Below are 16011 nucleotides of genomic sequence, written 5' to 3' on the forward strand. Positions count from 1 at the left end.
GAGTGCAGTGTTATTCAAAGCAAGAAAGGCAGGTGTTTGGAAGGAGGGGTTGGGTAGCCATGTTGAATGAGGCTGAGTTATCTTTCTGAAGAAAAAAAAAAAAAGAAAAAGCAGACTTTGTCGCCTCTGGTTTACAAATCTCCCCACAGCTTCCAAGAGTCTAAACTCCTTATCTCAGGCACCAGGCCTCTCACATACGACTGCCAAGCTATACCCTAGACTTCTCCCTGGCTTCTCCCCAGCCAGTGAAGTCTATGCTACGGGCACGCTGACGGGCTCTCTGTGGACACTGGTAGATGCATCCTCGCCCTTCCAGGCTTCATTCTCCCTCATGTCAGCTTTTGTCGGGAGATCTGCCCTACTCCCACCCCATTCAGTCCACGGGGTTCTGAGGTCACCACGGCAGCCCTTGGTGTGGGACAGGTGGCCGAGACAACGCTGATCAGCACTTTGCTCTCCACTGAGCCACTGACTTGGGGAGGGGAGAGGTAATGGGGCTGAACTGGTCTGATCAGAGTGAATCTCCAGAGAGTTCTGGTACAAGGCCTAATGTTCCCTTCTGGGAGCTCAGATCTGCAAGGATGCAGCCCCAGGAGTGCTGGCAGCCATGTGGGGACCATGGGAGAAAAGCGGACCTGAAAACTTGGCTAACACACAAGAGAGAGCAGAGCTGAAAGACGGGGCCCCTGGCTCTGGTGACACTGTTTGAGGCTCGCTTTAAGCTGGGCCGGAAGCCAGAGTGAATCTGGACTTTTGAGTTGTAGGAGCCAGTCAATGTCCTTTCCTTTTTGTTTTTGTTTGGGGTCAGGTTTCCTGTCACTTGTGACAGAATGGAATCCAAGAATCCTCACTAACATAAACATGCTATTCCTGTTAGGTAGAGTGTTTCCTCGTTGCTCCACCAGAGACACTGAACTGTGCTTATCAGGGCAGTCTTCCTGGATTCTTCTGAGCTGTCATCCCCGCTCTGTCCTTCCTCAGAGCCTGGTGTTATCACATGTTCCCTCTGCTTCCCCAAAAGCCTCAGGCCAGGAATAAAGTCTTACTCACTTTTATATCCCTGACGCCTCACACATTGTCTGATGCATAAGAGTCACTTATCAAATGTTTTCTGAATGACTCTCTGAGTGAATGAGTGAATGAATGAATTATAAGCAGAGGTTCGATATCGAGATATAGGAAGATCCTGAAGATGGGGAAAATGGTTAAAAAGATGCTTAAACCAATGAAAAATTAAGTGCATCATCTCCAGTATTGGCCAAGTATATTTTCAAAAGCCATTATTTTAATTACGGAAATGGCCTCTCAAAAATGAAAAATAAACAAAGCATGTCCCTGGCTCCCAGACAGAATAAACTCGTGTAGCTATGTTACATCAAAATAACTTCACAGAATCTGGTATTCAAAGCTCATTAGGTCAGGCTGGCTGATTTCATCCCAAACCGAAACAGTCCTTGGCATCTAATGAGCAGGCTCTGTCGTTCGGGCCCCGGCCGGGCTTCAGGGCTACTCTGGGTCATGATTAGATGTCTCTGAAAGACATCCAGAGCAAGCCGTGGTTACCATGGTAACAAGCAAGGGAAGGGAAAAGCTGGCTGTCATCTACAAGATGAGGGTTGCATACGGGAAGTACCGTTGAGCTGAGGAAACAACATGAGCCTTCCCTATTCAGAGTGGCTACTGGACATTCAGGGGCTGAACACAGAGCTGGCCAAACATCCAAGAGGGAGATATACAGAAGCCCGTTTGTCCTGGTCACCAGTGAGGCTTTGGACTCCCCAAGAAAATGTTCCTAAGGCCCGAAACAGGCTGTTTATATTTTTTTAAGGAGTGTTTTCCAAATTAAATTTGGATTTAGCTTTTAATTGAACAGAGAGACACTTCTAAATCCAAATATTGTGAAAACGGCTTTCCTCTTTCAGCACTCACCACCTCCCACTGCTTTGTGCAGATATATACGTCTGCATGGACATGTGTGTGTATATATATGGGGTAGACTCAAACTCACTGAAATATGCAGAGCATGGAGCTCAGTGCAGCACATACTCAATGTATTGTAATCCTCAATTCGTGCTTTGATTTTGAAATGCTTAAGAAAACGCTATAAAGACTTCATTTTTTAGTGACAAATTTCTAATGATCCAGCCACTCAATTCAAAATTAAAGCAGGCTTATGGATATTGAGCGGCTAATCTGGGGGTAATAGGGGCTCTCAAAGATGTTTCATCTGGTTTTCCCATTTGAAAATCTAGGATGAACCATGATTTGAGGCCCTTTGTTCTTTCTGTCAATAATCAGTTGTTGGAACTGAAATGCGAAAGATCAGCACACAGAATTCAGGAAACCTAGTGCAAAGCCAAAAGGAGAGGAAAATGACCAGTAGAGAAGAGCTCTGAGGGACTGCTGGGCAGGTGGTACCTTATCTGATTTTCCTCGTTGTCCACCAGGAAGAACCAGCGGAACTTCACCACCAAGGGGCTGCAGTTGGTAATTGTTATGTATCGGATCACCTCGGTATCATTCAGGATACAGCCAAAATCCAGCTCCATGGTCTCAAAGCTGAGGTTGGGGTAGTTCACTTCTCCACGCAAGTTCAGGCTATCTACTTGAGGGTGCTCCATGTACTTGATTGCTAGAATTTCTTCTGCCACCCAGTTGTTCAAATCATTTCTGTAGGAAGGGTCAAATTTGACCAGCAAGTTTTTTTCTCCATCAATCTCCAGTTTAATAGGCTACAAACAAGATAATGGGGGAATTACTAACCTTTGTACTGTGCATTTCTAACCTGATCCCTGAAACAGGACAACCAAAGTGATTTATATGTATTTATGTACCTACACACATGCAGATGCACACACATATATATACACACAGGTTAGTATAAAATACATATATATCCACACTTCTTTGGTCCATAATTATATATTCACACTTATACATAATCAAATAGCTAGTATATCTAAATCTATATAGATTCTATACTGTATCGATAACTATAGATATTTTATTTTTTATTTTATTTTTTTATTTTTTCATTTTATTTTTATTTTTTTAAAGATTTTATTTATTTATTTGAGAGAGAGAGAATGAGAGACAGAGAGCATGAGAGGAGGAGGGTCAGAGGGAGAAGCAGACTCCCCGCAGAGCAGGGAGCCCAATGCGGGACTCGATCCTGGGACTCCAGGATCATGACCTGAGCCGAAGGCAGTTGCTTAACCAACTGAGCCACCCAGGCGCCCTATAGATATTTTATATACATATATGCATATACACATTTTATTAGTTGAAAATGAAAGCAAGGAAAATCTGGACAGGAATCATTTGAAGGAAGGGATTTTGGTAATAGTTGTGAAGTTATAAGGATTGAGGAGCTGCAAAAGGGAAAGTCTGCAATGAATAACTATTTAAAATACTCTTAACTGAAAATAAATTAGATTGTAAAATGCTCTTCCTAGGCAAGTGGGAAAAATCCGTTGCTTAAGAATTTTTTAAAAGGCTTTTAGAGCCTGGGGGAGGGGCTCTGGAGCGGGTGACCCAGAAAGGGATGAGCAATTTAATTTCTTTACTCATGTCTACAATTCTAACTCTTAAGCGCAGTGTTATCTACTTTCTGCTATTTTCTATTCAACTTAAAATGACACCCAGAAGCTTGACAGAGTTTGTTCAGTAGATTGTGTTTATCCTTTTCTCTCTTTGATTCAAATCCCCATGTTCCTTGTTGCCAAGGCCACTAGAATACTTTACCATACGAAGCCTGGCTACCAGTTGGCTTTTTCAGGAGTTGCTCAATTCCCACAGTTAATCCGCAGGAAAGGCACCTCCTGGTTTTGCAGACAGTGCCCTGAGGCAGTCGGAGGCAGGAATGAGTGTTTTATGGAGCTCCTGCCTCTCCATGGAGTTTTTGGGTTCAGGTATTTCACTGTGCGTGCCCCTCAGTGTGACATGATTAGATGGCTTTGGTGTCCAAAGCCAATCACCTGACTCAAGATTCAGAGGGAGGGCAGTGACTCTTCAGCCAGCTAATCCCATCTGAGAGCACGGCTGGCCACTTGGGCAGGTGGCTGGGGCACAATTTAGAACGCATTCTTGCGAATGGCACCATGTCTAGCACTTGCGATTGCGATGCCTACCGTTCCAGTATCTTCGAAGATTGACTTAAATGCTTTCCCCCTCTTTGTTGTTTTGTAGAAATGATACACATCTGCAGAAGTCTGCATTATATGTAAAAGCACAAAGAGGAGAAAGGAGAAACTCATCTACAATGTCACCACATATTATTTCTCAGAGTTAATATTTTTTAAACATTAGTCCAGACAGAATGGATGGATAAATACAATTTTTACAAAAATGAAATTAGACTAATTTATTTTTTAAAATGTTTGAGTTTTTCCTAAAAAAAACCTGAAAAAAATATTCTTACACAAGAGATATTAATCCTAAAATCATAGACTCAGGAGCTAGACTGCTTGGTCCAAATCTGGCTTCTGCCAGTTACCAGGTCTGTGGATTTGAGCAAAGCTGCTTAGCCTTCCTAGACGTCAGTATCTCCATCTGTGAAATAGGGGTAATAACAGTCCCTACCTCTTTTTAAGAGGATGAAATGAGTTAATATTTATGTGATGTGTTCAGAGCAGTGCCTGGCACATGGTGTATGTATGGCATATAAATGCCAATTACTATTATTATCCCTTTATGATCAAGAAAAAAGATGGTTAAGTATTAAGCAGTTCCAATTTAGACAATAGCTTACCTGTAAAAAGGGAGGAAATATCAACCCTCTTTTGCTCCCTGCGTCTCCCAGTTTTTATTGGCTGTAGTGTTACTTTTTTTTTTTTTTTAAAGATTTATTTATTTATTTGAGAGAGCGAGAATGAGAGAGAGAGAGTACATGAGAGGGGGTAGGGTTAGAGGGAGAAGCAGGCTCCTTGCTGAGCAGGGAGCCCAATGCGGGACTCGATGTGGGACTCGATCCAGGGACTCCAGGATCATGACCTGAGCTGAAGGCAGTTGCTTAACCAACTGAGCCATCCAGGCGCCCCTGTAGTGTTACTTTTTATAAGTAGAGCTTTCAAACATTTTGTTCCCAAGTCATAACCACCAAAGTCGTGTAGTCTCAGTTCTACAGCTGAATGGGCTCAGTGCTTCCTACCAGTCTTTCCCTGATAGGGTTTTTCATTGCTGAGTGCCTTATTCGGTTCTTCTCCTGAATGGCTGTATTTCTTGGCAAACGGGTTTTTCAGCAAGTTGTCTGCATGCTGTGTTCATTGATTCCTCGCGTTCTGAGAGTGTCTGTCTGTTGTCTTTACACTCAAAGGACAGTACCTGGGTTGCTCTTTCTCTCAAAATTCTGAAGTCATTGCTCTGTTGTCATCTGGCATTAAGTATTATCATGGAGAAGTCTGTGGTTAGTCTAAACTCCTCCCTTGATGGGTCCCTTCTTTTCTGCTTAGAGGCCATAGAACTCTTTGGTTATCAGTAAGACCAGGAACTTCACTAAGATAGGTCTCCCTGTGGAATATTCCATAACGTTCTGTCCCAGGACAAGGTATGGCCTTACTTTAAAAAATCTAAACCTCTTATTCAAGCCAACCAGTTCCCCTCCCCTGAAGTAACCAAGGTTACAAGTGTCTTGCTTATTCTTGTGGAGATATTGTATGAATATAAAATCACGTTCATATATGTATTTTTATATTTTTTATATATATTATAGCATACTGTGCATTCTTGTTCTGCAATTTGCTTTTTTCACTGGGAGATCACCCATCAGTGCATATGGAGTTGCCTTGTAGCTGCATTTTATTCCATCATAAAATTCTATCAACAATGATTTAACCAATCTCCTATTGATGGAAATTGACTCCCAATCTTTTGCTCTTGTAATCAATATTGCAATGAAAATTCTTGTCTATATGTTATCTTGTAGAGCTTAAGGGTAAATTCCTAGTAGTAGAATAAGTAAGTCAAAGGGTATGGGCATTTAAAATTTTGATGGCTGTAGCCATATTGCCTTCTGATGTATACCTTCCACAACACTGTGGGAGTTTCCACATGCCCTCCCAAGGCAGAGCACTATCTGATTTTTTTTTTTTTAAAGATTTTATTTATTTGAGAGAGAGAGAATGAGAGAGAGAGAACACATGAGAGGGGATAGGGTCAGAGGATGAAGCAGACTCCCTGCCAAGCAGGGAGCCCGATGTGGGACTCAATCCAGGGACTCCAGGATCATGACCTGAGCTGAAGGCAGCTGCTTAACCAACTGAGCCACCCAGGCGCCCAAGCATTATCTGATTTTTGCCCTTTGCCAATCTGATAGGAAAAAAATGTGTTTCATAGTAATTTTAATTTGCATTTCTTCTAATGTGATTAAAGTTGAGCACATTTTCATATGTTTAAGAACTGCTTTGTTTTTCTTTCTGTGAACTCTGTTCATTTCCTTTGCCTATTTTTCTATTGGGCTGTTGGTATTTTTCCTGTTGATTTGTAGGGGCTCTTTATTTTTTTAAACTATATGTATGCTTTTATTAAAGTTACACATGCAAATCATATGAAAGGTCAGACCATGCTACAAGAGTTACTACAAGAAACAGTAGTTCCTGACACAACCTGGCATCCTAACAATCTAGAGGCTGCCATGTCTCAATTTGTAACATAGGGCTGGTCCACAGAACAGCTTCCTTGGGCAGAGAGGGGATGATCAGTTGATGGACATACCCTAAACACCAGGAATTATCCTAAAGGGCCGAAACTCACACTAGAAACATTAAATTTCCCCTGATCAATTTGATCAATTTCTCTGGGAGAAGAGCACTTATCTTTAGGTCTTGGGATAAAAGCCTGCTGCCCATATTTTTTGTGTGGAGTCAGGTGGACAGCTGTCTAGTGCACATGGAATCCCTCTACTTCCAGTCCTCTCCTCACACTTGCTGCCTTTGAGCCTGGGCTACTTAGGCTGAATGACTCCCCCATTTTTGCAATTTCACTGGAGAATCTTCTAGAATGCAGGTTTTTGTGTCTTTTTGTCAACCCATTCCATCCTCATTCTATCTTCTAGAATTTGTTTAAATCTCTCATTATTTAGTTATACCCATCCTCTTCCCCCTTTATTTTATTGTTCTGGGGTTCTTTCCTTCAGAACATTTCTACTTCTTTCTTAAGGTTTCAGGAGGGACAGGAGAGTGGGTCTGATCTACCACCCAGGCTGAGAAAGCTGTTCATGTCTGAATTTTCATTTTGTCATCTATTTGTTCTCCTCTGCGCTCTGAGTTTAGTCTTTGTCTCCACTTAGAACACTTGTATCTCATCTTTAAGTTTTTTAAAGACAGGCCATATCATCTATCATTTATTTGAGACTACAGAGAACAAAATTTATACTTTCAGTCTTCTTTCTTGTGTAGGTTCCCTGGCAGTAGGTTTTTCTTCTGGCATTTTTCTTCTGCCTCTTCTGCCTTTTATTTCTCTATTCAAAGATCTTCGCTGTTTTTTTCCCAGCTCAGGCTTGAAAGAAACCCACTAAAGAACTGTGTGGGAGAGGAGTGTGGTAGTGCAGTTTACAGCCACCATTTGGGAACTGTCTGCAACCCTCTCACTAAGCAGCTCTGTCCCCTCTCTGCCCCCAAGATCCATCTCCCTGAGTTAGGCTCACAGCAAATCTTCAGTCACAGGCTCCCTCTTCTAAGATCTCACTATCACTGCCTGCCCTCTCTTCCTCCTTTATACCGCCTCTTCATGAGCTGTCTCCCTAGACTGGGAGGCTAACCACAGTGGTGTGTGGATTTGGTTTCTCTTTCACTCCTTCCCTACAGCTCTGCAGTGCCACCTGTCCCATGGCCTGCCATTTCCATTGGTGTCCTCATGCCAAGCAAAGGATCACAGGGGTGATCTTGTAGGGATGTTTAGAGAATACTGCATCCTGTGTCAAGCTGGTGACTCCGTAAGCTCACAGCCTCTTCCCTCAGCACAGTTCAGATTTCTTAGTATCTGGAGATGGGCTCTCTGGTCTAGGGACTGGGTTTTAGCCATTTCCCTCTTGCCTAGAATATGGAGCTTTGGTCGGATTTGAGAAAGTAGAATTAAAAGATCTCTATTATCGTTAGTGGGAAGTCACTGTTTTCTAAAGATTCCAATGGGCAGGAATGAAGAGTCATCATAATGAGCCAAAGTTCTTACACCATTAAATAACAGTTGATTGACATTGGAGTTTATGACATTTAAAAGTTTCTGTATTCTTTCCTCTTCATTTCTTGAATTCTTTCTATTTGTCTGGACCTAAATTAGGTAGTATACTGACATTATTCTCTTCCTTTGTCACACACACAACTCTCCTAGGAGCTTGTTAGGACAGCCTTCTGTCAACTTACCTCTGGAGTTAATGGCAGAGGAGATTTATCAGTCTCGCAGATAAAGAAAGGTCCGCTTGTCGAGAGTAACACATTCACAGGCAGGGTGGAAATGTTCTTCATGACCAAGGGCTGGTAATCAGGTTCCAGGATAGTGTTAGGTTTCTGCAAGAGCAAAAAGAGGAACGCGAGTTATGATAAACATAGTAAGCCTTTAACAACCAAAGTCTCATATTCATTGTTAACAGCAGAATTAGCTTTCCCCTGCCCTTCCTTGCTCTCTATCTCTTTCTCTGTCTTCCCCCTACCCTTGAACAGATTTAGATAAATCATTTGGAATTTATAGTAGTGGACTACTGAAAAGTGATCCTACATAAGCCAGAAAACACAGATTAGATTTCTTACTCTCTTGCTGCTAGGGTAAAAATACCTATAAAAGCCATGCCTCTATAGTATTATTACTATAGAAGTTTCCAGTATCATAAAACAAAATCTAATAAATTAGTGATATCTTGTAGAAGAACCCATGCCTCATTATATTGAACAAAACATTTTCCTTATTCTATGCTTAAAATATCCAGTTTGTAAAAATTTATACATTTGCTATATATTGTTATATTGACAATTGCTTATAACTATTTCTTGTACATTATTCCTGATAACACTGGGATAGTTGATTTAGAAGCATCTTTTCACTTTCTTAGACACATCAAATTTAATTTTTCAACTGGAGAAAGCATCAGAAATGGATCTTTAGCTGAACATTTTTCTCATTCTGATGTCGGAGTCACCAATATTTCTTGTGTGCTTTGGAAAGGGGGTCCTTTAATATCAGCAGGAGGCAACCACAAGCCTCAATCTCCGGTTTCCAAAGACAGCCTCCCTCCCATCGTTCCCGTAGCTCTAGCCTGTTTTCACCAGGCCTCATTGTTTTGCTTTGCTTTTTCTCCTTGTTCCAATTTCAGTTAAATCCGTCTGACTCTATATTTTGGTCAGACTCTGTCTCTACTTCTTTGTTCAACCCAGTCTTCTTTCTGCTGAGGTTCCTGGCCCCCCTGGCTCTGGCTCTGAGGAGCTTGGGGAACCAACGCCCGTGGTGCCTCTGTCAGTTTGGGCTGCTATAACAAATGTCATAGACTGGGTGTTTTAAACAACAGACATTTATGTCTCATAGTTCTGGAGGCTGGAAAGTCCAAGATCAAGGTGCCAGCAGATCTGGTGTCCGGCTTTAGATGGCTGGCTTCTCACTGTGTCTTCACATGGCTGAGAGGGAGATCATCTCTCTTATCTCTAATTTCAGGGCACTCATCCCATTCCTGAGGGCTCTGTCTTCATGACTTAATCACCTCCCAAAGGCCCCAGCTTGGGAGGTGATTGGGGATCATCACATTGGGGATCATCATCACATTGGGGATATTGGAGTTCAGTATGTGAATCTGGGGTTGGGGAGGGACACAAACATTCAGTCCTAAACAGCCCTGCCTTAGTTGTACTCCACGGGTCCCCAGTGAACTCGCAGAGTTCTTTTAGGGGTTCAGTCTTGCACTTGCCATGAAATGCCAGGCATTGTTTCCCTCCCTCTAACACGGTAATACAGGTACTGAATTCACCTTGTATTAGCAGATGATATACTACAGTCGGGGGGAGGGATGAAGCAGCACTTTTGGGCCATACAAAGGCTGTCCTCCCAGTGACCTTCCTTCAGGCCGCTGTGTCACCGCAGGAAGCTTTGACACGAAGAAGCCATACTTGGTTGGTTTTGGCAAGAGGCCATTTAGAGGTTAGCGATGAGGAGACAATGCACACAGAGCCATTCTATTTTAAAATGACCCCTTCTCTCTGGGTTGTTTGTCTCCCCAAATATCAGGAGACATGATTTGCTGCTGGACTTCATGAAGCAAACTGGCTGCTACTTTCAGTTGACCTTTTCAATTCCCCAGAGATGTGGCTTCATCTGTGTGGCTTATGAGTGGTATCATAATTATAAAGTAGATCAGATCTGAGGAAACGGTTATAGAAAAATTCTTCCCATCGGCAGGGCTGGTGTCATTGTAGTCTAACGTCCTAAATCAGATCTGCTACCTCGAGCCCCAAATGAGACAGGACAGATAACTGGGTGTTATGTAATTAAATCAGAACACCAACACCAACAGGCCTCTTGTGCATGCTGGGTAATAAAGTCGCATTTCTTCACTGTCCCTTAAATGGCTTACATGTGAGTGGGAAATAATGAAAAAAAAAAACAAAACAGTAGTGGGACAGAGTTCACAATTATGGTATTTGGGGGGAAGAAGAGAAGTTAAAAAAAGAAAACAACACAGAGTTGTAATAATTTGTTTTTTAATTCAATAAGTCACTGCCATATTCAAAATATTTGTTCTTTTATTCTAGTGATAAACTCAAACAGAGATTTAAACAAGAATTAAAAAAAACCCCAAGGCTTAAGGATATAAAAAGAAGAAAAGGAACACTACGCACACATTTTTATGAGTGTTTATGGGCTTATGAAAAAAGATCTAATAAGAAACCAGGCTGCATATTTAATATACACTGTAATGTCTTACATAAAATATTCAATAAATATTCACTGAATTTTCTCTGAATAACCAAATTTAGAGGAATACGATGCCACTGAATTTGGTACACTCTTGCCAATAAATATTTTTCCTGATTACTTTAAAAGGAAAATCTTAAGATAGAGCAATGAAAACGTAATAACTGTAGCAGGAACTCATGTTGTATTAATTTTTATATGTCTCATGGAGCTTGTCACAGTTAGTTGACCATCCTGTAGCTGAAACCTATATTCTACTTCAATGTCTACTTTCTGCACTAGCCCATTAAGCCAGGGTTTTGCTGTGTCTTTGCTGCCATACAACGTTAAGTGCTCAAAAACTATCTGTTGGTTTGAAGTGAACTTGTACATCTCACCTCCCCTACTTGATTATAAGCTCCCTTATTCATCTCCTAGCAGAGCACTTTATCTGTGGTGGATGCTCAAGATATTTAATATGAACAAAATATAATGGCATCCACTACCAGAAACAATGGTCTTGAACATTCTCTTTCAAGCCTCCAGGTAACAAAAGGATTCCTGGTTGACTGCCCCATAATCAGTTAGGCACTGCCAAACTTAATCCATCTGCGTGACACCACGTCAGGACTTAGCTTTGGTTATTATGTCCCACACTATGGAACAACAGCTTACTTCATACTTAGTTTCCCAGTTGGCTGTGAGGTACATCTGGGAGGGACTATTCTCACTGTTATATCCCTAGCTCTCAACACAGTGCCCGGTACATGGTAGATCTTGATAAATATTCCACTCAGCAGCCAGTATGACTATTCATACTGTGAATAAATCTGATCATGTCACTCCCCTCCCTCCCAAAAGCCCTCCAATGGCCACCCAGAACAAAACCCAAAGTCAAGAACATGCCTCCCAGTCATGCCAAACTCATCTGGCTTCTGCCCATTTTCTCTAGATGGACCTCATGTCATTCCAGACACATTCTTTCAGTTTTGTATATTCACCAAGCTCTTTCCTAATTCAGGCCCTTCACACGTGCTGTTCCCTCCGCCTATGATTCTTTGCCCCTCCCTCGTCACCAGACTAACTTCTATTTCTCCTTCAAGTCTCAACTCGAGGTCCTTGCTGAAGGAAGCCATCTATGACCACATGTAGAAATATGGCCATGTCTCCAAGACATGTTCTCATAGCGCCTTTTATCTCTTCTTCATAGCACTGTTTAAAATTGAATCTTAAACAACTAAATTTTAATAAGTTGTTTACAGTCTGTAACGTTGACCAGTCTCTTAGCTTTGACTATGTCAGGCTGGTTCACCAGATTTCCAGCACCAATACAGTCCTCAGCTCGGGAGATGTTCTCTACGTATCTGTCTTGGATCTTACACAATTCTAGGATGGAAGTCTGTCTCGGAGTAGGTCACAACCTGTTGTGACGTGTCCCCCACCTCCTCACCATCCTGACCCCCTGCCCCGAGCGGCTGCCATTCCTAGCTTCCCCATCCTCTGCCTCCTCCATTCATTGCTTGTCCCTAATGGCCATCTAAAGTCATGGACATTTATAGCCACATAAATTAAAGAGTGTGAATCAAACAGTTTAAGTTGATTATTCTCAGGCAGTGTTAGGTTATCTGCATAAAAGCTTAACTTGCATCTCCATTTCCCCACACAAGTGTGATGGGAACGACAAGAGAAGCTGCAGCATAGATTGTGGTGAGGAAACAACTGGGAAAGTGTATGTGAGGAGAACAGCTTGACGCCAGTGCTTATCAAGCAGTTAAGCGGTGGCTATTCTTTTTTTTCTTTTTTCAAATTTTCATTTAAACTCTAGTTAGTTAACATACAGTGCAATATTGATTTCTGGAGAAGAATTCAGTGGTTCATCACTTATGTACAACACCCAGTGCTCATCACAAGTGCCCTCCTTAATGCCCATCATTCATCTAGCCGATTGCCCACCCATCTCCCACCATCAACCCTTAGTTTGTTCTCCGTCATTAAGAGTCTCTTATGGTTTGTTTCCCTCTCTCCTTCTTTCCCCCCTCTCCTTTTTTTCTCCCTCCCATATATTCATCTGTTTTGTTTCTTAACTTCCACATGAGTGAAATCGTATGGTATTTGTCTTTCTCTGATTGACTTATTTCGCTTAGCATAATACACTCTAGATCCATCCATGTCATTGCAAATGGCAAGATTTCATTCTCTTTGATGGCTGAGTAATATTCCATTATATATATATCACATCTTCCTTATCCATTCATCAGTCGGTGGATATTTGGGCTCTTCTCCATAGTTTGGCTATTGTTGATGATGCTGCTATAAACATCGGGATGCATGTACCCCTTCAAATCTGTATTTTTTATCCTTTGGGTAAATACCTAGTAGTGCAATTGCTGGATCATAGGGTAGTTCTATTGTTAACTTTTTGTGGAACCGCCATACTGTTCTCCAGAGTGGCTGCACCAGTTTGCATTCCCACCAACAGTGTAAGAGGGCTCCCCTTTCTCCGCATCCTTGCCAACATCTGTCATTTCCTGACTTGTTAATTTTAGCCATTCTGACTGGTGTGAGGTGGTATCTCTTTGTGGTTTTGATTTGTATTTCCCTGATGCCAAGTGATGTTGAATATCTTTTCATGTGTCTGTTAGCTATCTGGATGTCTTTTCTGGAAAAGTGTCTATTCACCTGTTCTGCCCATTTCTTAACTGGATTATTTGGTTTTTTTGGGGTGTTGAGTTTGATAATTGGATACTAACCCTTTATCAGATATGTCATTTGCAAATATCTTCTCCCACTCTGTAGGCTGCCTTTTAGTTTTGTGATTGTTTCTTTTGCTGTGCAGAAGCTTTGTATCTGTATTTGTATCTGAAGTCCAATAGTTCATTTTTGCTTTTGTTTCCCTTGCCTCTGGCGATGTGTCTAGTAAGAAATCGCTACAGCCGAGGTTAAAGAGGTTACTAATGGCAGCTATTCTTACTGATTATTATAATTATCAATAATTCTACTCCAACCCTTTCTATACTGTGATGTTTATTTAATCTAGTTAGAGTAAAAGGATCAACTGAAATGCGTTTGCAGTGCGCTGGAATACCCGTTCACTTACTTTGGTCTTCTAAACCAGGAATGATGGAAGTAGAATTTCCATAGCAATTTACATTTCAGAAGAATGTAGGTTTATATTCAGAAGTTTTAGTTGAATGTGTATTGGCCTCTGAAGCTTAAAAAACATTGGCTGGGTGTGGGTGTTAACAGGCTTCCCATTAATTTAGCTTTCAAGATGGAAATGTGAACAAGCTGACCCCTACTGCACCCGCCCCTGGCAGCACTCCACACTGACCTTCTCCAGTCGGTATATGAGCTGTTTGGTGGACAGCTGGATGAGTGGTGCTATGAACTCACAGAGGATATTCACAGTCATCACCAAGCTCTTCCCCTTTTGCGCCCCGATCATGGCATGGCACACCAGCTTTTCTTTGACTCTCTGTAGAGAAGACACATCAGCACTTTTGGAACATCCATAGCTCAGAAAACTTATTTCTCAACAATCAGCAAGCTAATTCTCAACTACCTGTCTGGAGACACCAGGGAAAAAGCACATTTTTCTGAGCGGTGCATTCCAGGGATTGCCCTCTGTCACACTATTATTAAAGTCTGACTGGTCGAATATGTCCTGGATGGATCCTGTGTTGGTTTCTGACTGCTCCTGAGGGCACAATTTATATTCAGTTCAACATGTATTATGTATCAGGACTGTTAGGGACTGGACATACAAAACAGTGAGACAAGGCAGGTAAAATCTTTCCTGGGCTTATAGTTCAATGGTAGATACATGATTTCTTATAAGCTAGTCAGGAGCTATGGCTAGAAAAATTTTGTCTTTCATTCTTGAATATTTAAAAAAAACATGCTATAGAAACCAATATTTCTTTGGACCCAAAAGGCCCAGATTTTTATAAAGAACAAAGGACCTCGAGTGAAGCTTATATTGAAGAGTACTCAGGTTTTGGACGTTCATGAATTCAAGTCTCTTCTCAATTATATACTACAACAGGGAAGAACATTCCAGGAAGCTTTTAGTAAATCTTAAACTGAATTTAGAATCCCAGCTGCTCAGATTTAATGCCTTTAAAAATATGATCGGCTCTTGATAACAACATTGTAAATGTGCTCCTGCAACAGGTGGCCAGTGTCTTGAGATGAGGGGCTGCATTCTATTCATCTCTGCAGCCTCAGTGCCTAGCACAGTGCTTATCATGGGGTACATACTTAGTAAAAGTTGGCTGACTCACTGAATAACAGAAAGAAAGAGCACATTAATTACCAGAATGGGAAATAACCTTTTTCTTTTTGTTTTTGCACTGAGGATGTATTTTGCCTGAAAATGCTCTGCAAAGAAACAATGTAAAGGAAATAAAATCTGTGACCCTAGAGGAGCTAAGGCAAGGGACAGGCTTTCCCATCTTGTCTTCAGGGAGAAAAATTTCTATCGTTTCCTATTTTGTGAGAAAGAAGTTCAGTATCACCTCCTACTTCAGTGACACCAGCAGGAGCTCAAGCATGATCATTTCTCATCCAGAGAGTCTGCATTTGTGAGGTAGAAGAGGCTCAGGAGTAATGTAGGAAGTTTCTTTTATTTTTTTGACAGTTTCCAATTTCCATTAGGGAATAGGAATAAAGAGACAATGATTTGGAACTGCTTAAATGTTAAAGCAGAATAGTGATGATATAAATATGAGCAAGACATCAGAGTTGCTGACAATGACTCAGCTTTTTAATTGACACATAAAAAGATGATGGTTATGGGCGCCTGGGTGGCTCAGATGGTTAAGTGACTGCCTTTGGCTCAGATCATGATCCTGGAGTCCCGGGATCGAGTCCCGCATCAGGCTCCCTGCTCAGCGGGGAGTCTGCTTCTCCCTCTGACCCTCCTCCCTCTCATGCTCTCTGTCTCTCATTCTCTCTCTCGCAAATAAATAAAAAAAAAATCTTGGAGGAAAAAAAGATGATGGTTATAAAGAGGAAGCTGTTGTGTCAGGTTGAGAGGGAAGGGACCAAGGATGTCCTAATCCCTGGATAGGAGAGGCGGCTGAGAGTGTCTCTAAAAACATCCTTTTTGAATAAATATGAAATTAATATTGCTAAGTGTTA

At 41.6% G+C, this 16011-nt stretch overlaps 1 protein-coding gene across 1 annotated transcript in view; it reads right to left on the reverse strand.

The window, feature by feature from the left end:
• Nucleotides 1–16011, reverse strand: part of HYDIN (HYDIN axonemal central pair apparatus protein) — a 308320-nt gene that overhangs the window by 143425 nt on the left and 148884 nt on the right. The window contains exons 20-22 of the mRNA XM_035024816.1: nt 14201–14344; nt 8358–8501; nt 2419–2732 (exon numbers count right to left, since the gene is read on the reverse strand). Coding sequence (XP_034880707.1) covers nt 2419–2732; nt 8358–8501; nt 14201–14344 — 602 coding nt within the window. The remainder of the gene's footprint in view (nt 1–2418; nt 2733–8357; nt 8502–14200; nt 14345–16011) is intronic.

The sequence above is a fragment of the Mirounga leonina genome, unplaced genomic scaffold (genome assembly GCF_011800145.1).
Source record: "Mirounga leonina isolate KUSES-001 unplaced genomic scaffold, KU_Mleo_1.0 Mir_180, whole genome shotgun sequence".
NCBI classification, from domain to species: Eukaryota; Metazoa; Chordata; class Mammalia; order Carnivora; family Phocidae; genus Mirounga; species Mirounga leonina.